Source organism: Egretta garzetta, unplaced genomic scaffold, assembly GCF_000687185.1.
Source record: "Egretta garzetta isolate BGI_Z169 unplaced genomic scaffold, ASM68718v1 scaffold209, whole genome shotgun sequence".
NCBI lineage: Eukaryota > Metazoa > Chordata > Aves > Pelecaniformes > Ardeidae > Egretta > Egretta garzetta.
The window spans coordinates 1,503,360-1,514,483 of NW_009260839.1; the positions used below are offsets into that span (position 1 = coordinate 1,503,360).

Consider the following 11,124-nt stretch of genomic DNA (forward strand, 5'->3'; position numbering starts at 1 on the left):
GAGGGGGTTGGGGGGGGGAGGTAGGGGAAGAGCAGAGTGATGTTTATTTGTTCCGTGAGTCTCTTGGAAAACCATAGGTTTCTGGTCTTTGGCAATTCCTGGGTGTCCAAATGAGCAACCCGGTGAGCTGGGTTTGGCTCCTGGCTCCTGCATGTAGGTGCTGTGTGCAAATGACTCCCTGGGTCTCATACCGAGGGATGCAGAGGATTGTGACCACTAGCCACCAAGTTAATGAAGTCAGAAGGAAACTTTTCTGCACTAGGGATTTAGGAACAAAATCAATTTCCTTTGAAACAAAGGGAAGTTCTGTTTATGACACAGGAGAGCTGATTTGTGTGCTAATATTATTGCCCTTTCTTTCTCTTCTCATTTCCATCATCTTCAGTTTCATTTCAAGATCATAATATGGATCCAAAAAATGATTAAGTTCTTTCTTCAACATTGCCTTTTCCCTGGTGAATATATTTAATACTGTTTGAATTTGGGATCAGCTCAGATTTACTGCTAGTTTTTTTATTTGTTTTCTCTTGTAGAATTGAGTAGATTTCATTACTCAGCACAAAGCACAATCCAGGCTTTGAACATCTCCAAGCACAGAGTTTTCTAGGCAACCTGTTCCACTGTTTGACCATTCTCACAGAAAAAAAGTTTCTTTTTATGTTTAAACAGAATTTACTGTACTTCAGTTTGTGCCCATTGCTTTCTGTCCTATCACTGGATACCACTGAGAAGATTATGTCTCTGCCTTCTTTACCCCTTCTATCCCCTGCCTTCTTTACCCCCATCTACATTACACACACTGATAAGATCCCCCTGAGCCTTCTCTTCTCTAGGCTGAACAGTCCCAGCTCCCTTATCCCCTCTCTGCACAACAGATGCTCCCAGCCCTTCAGCCTCTTAATGGACCTTAACTGCACTTGCTCCAGTAAGATCATATCCCTCTTGAACCAGGGAGCCTAGCACTGGAACCAGCAGTCCAGATGTGTCTCACTAGTGCTAGGCAGAGGAGAAGGTTCATCTCCATAGACCTGCTGGTAATAGTCTCCCTAATGCAGTCCAGGATGCTGTTTGCCTTTGCTTCAAGGGCACTTTGCTGGCTCATAGTGAACATCCACCAGGATCTCCAGGTCTTTTTCTGCAAGGTGCTTTCCAGCTGGTCAGCCCCCACTCTGTAATGCTGCATGGGATTATTCCTCCCCTGGTTCAGGATTGTTGAATGTCATGAGATTCCTGTCGGCCCATTTCTCCAGCATGTTGCAGTCCCTCTGAGTGGTAGCACAACCTTATGATATGCCAATCACTCCTTCCAGTTTTTTATTATCCGTAGACATGCTGTGGGTGTACTCTGTCCCATTGTCCAGGTTATTAATGAAGATGTGTAGATGTTAAGCTGTATTGGCCTAGTACAAAACTGGGGACTACACCACTAGTTACTGCTTTCCAGTTGGTCCTCATGCCATTGATCCCAACCCTCTGAGCCTGGCATTTCAGGCATATTCAATCCACCTCAGTGTCCGCTTACTTAGCTCATGACTGATCCTCCTCCATCAAAGGTAAGTCTTCCTTACTCCACTTTCTTACTGGTCTGGGATTGCTGAAAGCAGGATTTTACCAGTAAAGACTGAGGCAAAGAAGTCATTGTCCTTGGTCTTTTTGGTTTCCTTTGTGGCAAGGTCCCCATTCCCATTCAGTGGTACACCCACATTTTCCCTAGTCTTCCTTTTTCTGAGGATGTATGTGTAGAAACTCTTTTTGCTTTCATGTGCCTAGTCAGATTCAACTCTAGATGAACTCTGGCTTTTCTAACCCTGTCCCTGAGCATTCAGACAGCATCTCTGTGTTCCTCCTGGGTTACCTGTCCCTGCTTCCACCTCTAGTACTTTTTTTTTCACATTTGAGTTTTGTCAGGAGCTTTGTGTTGATCCATGCAGACTGCCTGTTAGCTTGGCTTGATTTCCTGCTGGTCAGGATGGACTGTTCTTGAGCTTCAGAGGGAGGCGACTGAGAAAATCAACCAGCTCTTCTAGAGCCCTCTACTCTTCAGGACAGAATCACAGATCTGTGATGATACTATCACACTTCACTTCTGGATTAATCCAGGTCAAAGCCTTACTGGTACTTGCTGTGGCTCACTAGAACAACTACGTATACATTAATAACAGATAACTGTTTATAAGTTCTATCAAGTACATCTCTTTCCAATGAGAGAAACAGAGGGGTTTGAAGAGAAAGGTAACAAAATCCAAAGTGACAGGAGCGTAGGTAAGTCCAAATTTAACATTTCAAAAGTGGACCCAGGATCTTCTTTATCCGACTGACTTTGATTTGCACTGGATTTCAATTCTGATCATTCTCTTCTCTCTTCTGGCAATGCAATGTAAAATAACCATGCAATAAAACTCCTTTTTGTAATTCAGACTGTTGCAACATTAAAAGGTCATCTTGACCAAAGCTTCAGATCTATTCATTAAAGTTATAACGAGTATACTTTTTCTCAAAACTTTATTTTTGGCACCCAATAAAACAAAAGTGGAAAAAACACTTTTAAAAAATTGCATTTGAAAACTCAGATGGTCTTATGTCTAACATCTTTGATTCTTCACTCTCAAATTACAGATTCTCTTGAACAAATGCTGTCTTTGCCTACATTTTGCATAGAACCAAATATTATATCACATGTAAGAAAAAGTAAAAAAAAAAAAATACACTTAGGATTTTCACACTTAGGAACTAACTTATGGTTATTGGGTATATGATATTTGAGTTGTTACGTATTGCATATGTTACGCTTAAATGTAGGCATATGTGTGTAACAATTATTAAAGGTAATCTATCTCAAAAGAAAAGCTATCATGTGCTTGAGAAATCTGGAGATGAGCATAGCAAATTCAGATTCATGAACATTTTAGTGGAACAGGGCATATCTTTAGGTTTTGGATTAAAGCTTAAATGCTGAAATGGTAATGCTTATTTTCATAAGATATTTGAGGAGTAAAATGCTTTTGCAGGGTGGAGCTTTGTCGAGCTAAATTGTAATCAATTCAGAATAAGAGGCCTTTTTATAATACCTCCTTTTATGTCATCTACTTAATTCAAGGATATTTCAAATTCATTTTTTTAACCCAATAAAAAGCTAAAAGGCAATACAGACCAAACCAGTGGCAAACAATAAAACATAGCTGAAAATGAAGATGAATTACTATAACTATGTTTATGTTCATTTTAGTATAGGAACATGACTATTTTGGAGCAAGGCAGTAAAATCTATAGGAAGAAATAAAACCCTTTACTGTGCCAATATAAAATAAATTACATGCAAGTAATATCCTCTACATATTTCCCTTTTTCAGAGTTGTATGCATAATTAAACAGGAAAAAACAATGTTTTTTCGTTTAGGTTAATGTCAAATGACCTGAATTCACAGGACCTTTCTCTTTGGCTTCCCCTAGAGAAACTGAAATTAAAGTCAGGTATAAATACCTCAATGTGTACAACACTCTGCCGTCATTCCAGATCCTGAGCATCCTATTAGGAGTTGTTATCCAATGAGCATCAGCTTTCTTGGAATTTCGGAAAAATGTATCTGGTATCCAGATCTTCCCAACCATGTTGCTGTTTAATCTGAGCACTTTTATAGTGCTGTTGAACTTCAGACGTCTGTCATACCACGTTTGGGCGAAAAATATATCAATTGTATATTCCTGTTGTGTTAACCAGAAATACTGATGAAAACATAGCACTCAGCATTTCGCATAACTCCTGATATGTTTTCCTTAATTTCATATAAAAAAATGAACTGCAGATGATATTAAAACTGATAGAAACAATTTTTTGACCATTTTTGAGGGCATGGTTTACCAAAAATTATTGTTTAAAAACAATTTATTCTGTTATTTTCCTACTGACAGGTGAAACTGAGATGCAATTGAGTGGTATATGCACCTTTCTAATTCTGTATCCCCTCTCCTCAATCCACACGTGATCAGCTCAGAGAACAATTACTTATTCCCTTGGATCTAGGACAGGAAAAATCTGAGCTGACTTGGCTGCCTTAATTGCCTGTGCCCCCCAGTTAATATCAGAAGGGGTGAAGTCTCACTTTTCCTGGCACCATTGGGCAGCCAGAAACTGAAAAGAGCATTATAGAATGGAAAAGAGCAATCTGAGATTTCTTTCTAGACATTAAAACTGTAAGAATGAAGTAGACATTGTGTTAAGGCTAGACCATTTTCCCTCATCTGTACGAAGACATAATTAAATTTTTCTGTAGGAACTTTGGAAAGAGGAGGGGAGAGAGGATCTAGGCTTTTTAATTTTTATCTCTTGGTGGCAAGAGTGTTAATATCACTGGTGAATGTTTTTCCTTATTTTGTAGCAGTCTGGATTTTCAGTTTTACAGGAGTTAAACTGTCACAAAGCACTTAAATGTAGAGTACATATAAAGTGTGAGGATATGCTAAAACTATTATTATTGCATTTTTTTCAGCATAGACATAATTTTCCTTGTCTTACAGAGATTCATAGCTCACATAGTCCTCACATCCATAACAATCATGAGATTTTAAAAATAACATAGGTATAGCACAACATTAAAACTAGCGGAAGCTTTATAGTGTCAAAAATGATGGAGTCTCTTTGTAATAAACTGAACATTGTAGAAAAACTGGCAATCATTTACCTACCATATTGATAGCATTCACAGGCCCAATGCTATTTACATACATGTCAGTGTGAATTACTGTCGGTTTAACTGTAAGAGAAACAACAAGAATCAGTAGCATGAGTGAAGGTCGAAATCAAGTACATGAAGTCAAACACAAGCAAAAGATTATCAGTAGTACCTCTCTTGTATGGCTATGGTTGCCTTACATTTAAATATGCATACACAATAAATATAAATTTGCAGCAATGTCTCTGGTTTGAAATTAGTTGGAGACACTTTGAGACAAATTCTTATTTCATTTATTCTGTGAGAACAAATTCACTTATGCTATGAATACAAATACTGAACCCACTATTGTTACCTTAGAGTCAGTCATATCTGACTGAGTATGTATATTTTATGTCAGGTCACAGCAACACATTTGACAAAACATTATCAACAAAAGCAAACTTATTCTTCTTATGATGTCTTGCATCATTCATTTTACATTATAATGCCAAATGCAACATGACTGCTGCTGCTTGCAGAGATGGCTGTAGGTAACACAGTTGCATGAGCCCAAAGCAAAAATAACACTCAAGGCTCTAAAACAGGAATGAAAAACAGTTGTTAGATGAATGTATTTTGAAAACACTCTATTTTAGCTTTATTATTCTTATACGCTTTGACTAAAACACGATTGTTTTTTTCCCAGATGCTTTTATGAATGATTAATTCCTTTCTGTTCTCTAAAGTCTTGGATTGGGAGAATAAGACACATTCCTCTGCTAGTTTACACTATATACATACATTGAAGGTTAAATACTCGTGTTATCCCTCACTGTGAAAAATTCCTTAGTTTATAAGCCTCTATAAACTTGTTAGAAACAGCTTCCTTCATTAACCTTGCTGCTCTCAGCTTTCCTCTGCCTGCTTTATCCATGAATTCTCTTTGCGTTTTTCCATAATCTTATTACTGCTGTATCCTCTTCTACAGAGGTATTGTCTGCCTGTTCTGTGCACACATGGGGCCTTCTCAAACTGACTTGCAGCAACTCAGGGAGATTTATCTCTTCAAGCTCCCTCAGTAATCAGTGGAGAGGAAGATTCCTGCAAAAGGTGATTCAGTCAAATAAGACTTCCATTATGAGTCCAAGCTTGGATCTATATACTTATATTGGCTGCAGGGGAAATCTAGGGAGGTTGGCCTTACTTGAGTGCAGTCATCTTTTGTGAACCTCTTCCTTTGTGCTCCATTCCACAGTCACTTCTTGTCCTGCTGTGCAAGTGAAGGCCCATGACGTCAATGCACACCTGCTGCTGTCAGAGGCTCTGTCTGTGTCCATCACATCATGCAATGATCCACCTGCGTTATCCTCATTTTGGCCTTCCTTTCCAAAATATTATTTGTGATTCTCTAACACTCTCACTTAGATATACAAAGAAAATAAAAACTTCTTTTTTCATTCCCTGAAAATCAAATTCCAGACTTCCCATGTAGGTGCATCATTACAAGCAGCCTGATTCAGCAATTCCAGCAGTCTTATTAGATGTCTCAGGATAGATTTGGTAAGCTTAATTTATGTCACTTACCAAAAACATGACTATTTTTTGTGCCACTGGTGTTTTACCACATAGTATTTTGTTTTCATAACTACTTTGAATGGATTCTGCTTCCTGTGGAGCATAATATGGTATGAAAAATCTTTCTTTTCACTGCCTAAACAAAAGTGGTCTAAAAAGAAAACCAACATACCTCCTATGTCAGGTCTCAACTTGTTGTCATATCCTTCCAACAAGCCATTTAAAATAAGAGTGACATCACTCTCATGGACTTTGGGAGTCAAAACCCAAGTCTTATTTGAAGTGTAGTCTTCATAATCATCATCTCCCTTTTGGGTGGAACTGTTAAAGAAATAAAAATGAAGAAATGGAAAGCCTTGAAAAATATGAATTTGTAGGCAACATCTTTGGAGACAATATATACATAATTCACATTTTAATAGTGTTGTACAAAACATTGAAAAATTGCCTGCTTTATAAAAGGAGACTCACAATAAAGATGTCACATAACAGTTGAGGTAACAGTTCACTTTAGCAACATTTCCTTTTAGTACGGTTGAGATCATATTCTGTCTATTTGAAGGAGCATCAGTGCTTATCACCCTTGGCATGCCTATTTTTTCTCTCACTGACTCAGGTGGGACCTGTTATGAAACAAATCTAATTGTCACTTAGCTTATGCAACTCTTCACCAAAATATCACTTAGTATGTGCACAGTGTTGTGGCATTACTTCTCTTTGAGAGAACGATTTGATGCAACACATTACTGACAAGACCAATAATTAGATTCATTCAAACAAACTGCCACACAGCTTTTCTCCACTCTGATGAACTTGAGCTTATTGTGCATTTGGAAAGTTCAGCACAAATTTTGCCAATGGTTTTCATTTTCACTTGTGCTAACCAGAACCCAGGGAGGATAAAAAGTCTGTCTGCTTTTTTTTTTTCTGCTACTGAGCAGTATGACAGCAGATCTAATATAATTCAACCTGCTTAGCACAGTGAAAAGGGCAAATTAGGAATCAGAAATATGTAGACTAGCCTTAATGGATGTTTTATTTTCTTGAAATCTGTGCCTCTAGTTCTAGAGGAGAACATAGAAACTACTTTAGAATATGACATCATCAGATATTTTCATTTCAGAATCTCAGTGGTAATCAGCTGAATGGTGCTAGGCAACTGTAAGTTTTTTTCATAATATGGCAGTGCCCTTCTTTCCTGACCTGCTTCTGTGACAAAATTTGAACACTGCTGGGTATGAAAAGTCTTAACGATACTGCAGATGTCTTAAGCCAGTGGGTGGAGTTTGGATACAACTGGGCCAAAAGCAGAAAATTTAATTAATGTCCTGTTTCAGCCAGAATCTGAAGCGCGTAAAGAGCACAAAGAACTGGATTCTCATGTGGGCTCGAACTCATGCTTGGCACACAAGATTGGAAGCAGACACAGCTGACCATGGTCATGGGTGCAATAGTGAAGGGATGGCTAGTGCCAGAGTCTGAGCGTCGCTGTTCTGTTAACAGAGATCTTCACTCAGCTGAGGTCTTGCCCACTCCTCCCTGCAGTGCTATCCTGCTGCATCCTGCTTATTCCTTCCCAGAGTAGCTCGCCTGAAGGTTTTCCCATGTTGGGCATTTGGGAGCTGTAAGCCAACTGCACAAATACAACTTACTACAAAAGAGACTTTAGCTTCTTTCTTCCCTATGGGCACAGCCTAACATGAAAGAGCTGCAGCACATCTATGCCTCTCTGTATAAGACTCAGCTTCCCAGGAGGTGCTGAAGGTACAGTGAAATTTGAAACGTCCCGATACTGTGCACAGGGCTGTAGCAACTAGGAACATGTGGCATGTAGGAGAGAGACAGTCTTGCATTGCATTGAAGCGAGCTTGGAAGCTGCTAATGAAGCCAGGTTAATCTATGCCTTCATTACAGGTACTGTGTACCACTGACTGCAGCCTCCAGGCACCGCCTAACCCGCTCTGCAACAGTAATACACATCTGGGAGCTGAAGCTCCTCAGGTCAAGAATAGGCAACCCAAACTCTTCCTTCTGGCTACACAGGCCTAAACCTGCAGTGTTTTACTGGCAATCAAAAGTGGAGTTTTAATTAGCATGTGCGACATAGTATTTTGCTGGTACTGACAAACAGGCCAGGTTAATTAAATTGGTAGGGGGAAATTTGTTTATTCATCTGTCTGGAGTTCAGAGATCTAATTGTAATTCAAAGGAATGTAACTGAAGCAAGGTTCTCCCTCTTGGAGGAAAGTAAATCCTTCTAAATAATGTTTTTGCAAACAGAAGACGCTAGATTATATGTTTTCAGTCAGTGCAAAGTGAATGAAAAAAAACAAATTTTATGTATAAAAAGCCATACTCCTGTTATATAACCAATTAAACATGCATTCTCTGAAAATAATAGGTTTTTGAATGGAAAAGAAAAAGTAAAACAAATATGTTCTTTTACAAAGGCAATGCGTTTCTGAATATTAATGTGATGAGAAAGCTTCAAAAGTCAAATAGCTGCTTAAGCAGAGTGTGGTGTACTTGACTGTGCAAGATTAGAAGATGAAACAGTGTGTTTGTCTAGGACTTGTCTCAAACCTAGAACAACCTTATTGAACAGCAGCCCACAGTCACTAAAACTTCCATTTCCTCTTGGTAATTATTTGTAGGAAAGAAATAGCTATTTTTTTGCTCATCTGCCATTTTGAGCCATTTTGTCATTCCAAATCTCAAAAAACATTAAATGCTTTAAGTGATTAGTGTGAGAGACAGGCAAGGGAACACAGCCAATGTAACTAGGGAAAAACGCCACTGAATTCCAGCTTTTATCTGAATCCCAAGTGTATCATAAGTTAGCATGGGTATCCAATTGTCTAAATGTCTGTCTGTGTAAAACTGCATACCAGCCAGAACAGAGGCGCATCTCTATCCAGATGAGCAGGGCTTTAGCTGTGCAATGCCATTAATAATAATGAAAGTTATAATGACAAAGCCCTTTTCATCTCCTTAAGACTTTCAGATCAGTCCTTCTGATTATATGGCCTAAATTTTGCAAGTGCTTTTAATGTCCAGAACAAATTCGATAAAGCCCAGATTATACCCAAATGCATGCTGAAATCTCTTTTTATTTTTATGACTGCTAGAAGTTTTCAAATCTAGTATGCAAAAAATCACATTTACCTATTTTCAGATTAAAGTATGATTTTTTGGAAGTTAATGTTTCAGACACTGAAACAAAATTTCATTGGGTGAGGTATTCCCACTTCTGACACTAATGTCATTGCAAGGTATGTGCAAGACTGCTCTGTGTAGGTCCAGTTTCCCTATTTGGAAAAGAGATGGTTTAAGAGGATCATAACCCAAACTTGAAACTTCAAGTCATAGAGTACTTAAAATTAGAAGGCACTTTTGGAGGTCATAAGGTCCAGTCTCTGCTCAGTTTGCCAGCTAAGCCAGCGTGAGGTAGCTATCATTGTAATTGGGTTGGACTAGATGATCTCCCAAGGTCCCTTCCAATCCTTGCCATTCTGTGATTCTGTAATTACTTACAGGTACATATAACCATGAGTGTGCCTAACATTCAGGGGGGCTCTTTGTATGTGTCAAATTTTTTGAAATACATCTTCACAAAGCAGAGAGGGGACAGAAATCACTACATGCTAATAAGTGTTTATTTATTTAGATCAGAAATTTCATTAGCTTGGACTACAGGAATATTGGGGGGGGGGTGACAGCGCAAGTCATATTTTGTAAAATTTTTTGAATAAACATGCAAAGGTCTATGAATTGGTATCTCACTCTACAATTACATAGAAACCTCATTCTGCCCATGAGTTTTTTACCATGACAGGAGCTAAAAAGAGTTTTAACTCATGTGTCTTATCTTCCTCACTATAAAATACACATGCTAATCCTAATTCTGCATTAAAGAAGTTGTTACTTGATTTTGTAACATTTGTGTAGCTCCCCTGAGTGCTTATTGGTGAGGTGTAACTTTAGCACAAACTGAGATTACACAAACTAAATGTTCAGGACTGGATTCTCAGGACTGGATTGCTAGTGCACATAATCCATAAGTTTTTTGCAATGCTATCTGGGCAGGATTTAATCATTCATGGCGCAAGTGTAACCTCTGTGGGCAGAGGTACCTACTGCAGGCAGAATCAAGAGAGAAAGAACTAATGAAAAGGTGCTCTATTTCATTGGCATAGCCTCTTTTACAGACCCCTTAGTGCTAAAAGCATTATTTCTGTACCGGAAATATCATGAAATAGTAGAAGATTAGTTGAATCAGTCCCAGATGATATCTCTGCTGAGAAATCAGTGGTGTATTAGGAAAATAATTTTTTTTCAGTCTTATTTTCTAAACCTTGTCCAGAAGACACAGTAAAGCCCATTAGTCAAAGGTTTAATTTACGTGCTGAAACATTATTCTCTTAGCAGTCCAAAACCATGGAAGTCCATGTTAAAGTTTGGGAATCCCTTCCTCTTTTTGGTAGATTCAGTATGATTTATTTTCTTTTTTTCTTTCATTTCGGTGGAAGTAAGATTGATACATATGTAAAAATAATCATCACTTCAGTAAAATTTAAGTAATAGTTATATTAATGGTATTTAGCTGTCTTACATTATTATCCTTTCAAGCCCTTTGGCTTGAATTCTTTAGTTCAAAATACAAAATAAAGGGTAGATTATCTATTTCAAAACTACTGTGTTTTAGTTAACTACTAACATAAAGTCAGCTTTTGAAGAACTCTGCTATTCCTTGATATCTCTATATCAAAGACCCTCTAATGTAACTTCTGGAAGAATTGTACGTAGCATTTCTTGGAAAGACACGACCATATGTTGGTAAAGATACACTATACATTACTTAAAATCACAGGCAGCAGCAATAATTTTTCTGAGCTGA

General features: G+C 38.1%; 1 protein-coding gene across 7 annotated transcripts in view; it reads right to left on the reverse strand.

The window, feature by feature from the left end:
• GABRG2 (gamma-aminobutyric acid type A receptor subunit gamma2) overlaps positions 1-9,571 on the reverse strand; it is a 48,192-nt gene extending 38,621 nt beyond the window's left edge. For 6 of the 7 annotated variants that reach the window (XM_035902468.1, XM_035902465.1, XM_035902467.1 and 3 more), the window contains exons 1-3: positions 6,400-6,553; positions 4,684-4,751; positions 3,482-3,702 (exon numbers count right to left, since the gene is read on the reverse strand). In XM_035902468.1, coding sequence (XP_035758361.1) covers positions 3,482-3,702; positions 4,684-4,725 — 263 coding nt within the window. In that variant the 5' untranslated portion in view covers positions 4,726-4,751; positions 6,400-6,553. Of the gene's footprint in view, positions 1-3,481; positions 3,703-4,683; positions 4,752-6,399; positions 6,554-9,539 lie in introns of those variants that run through there. The other variant, XM_035902463.1, reaches the window with a different exon arrangement.
• Between the last annotated feature and the right edge of the window lie 1,553 nt (positions 9,572-11,124).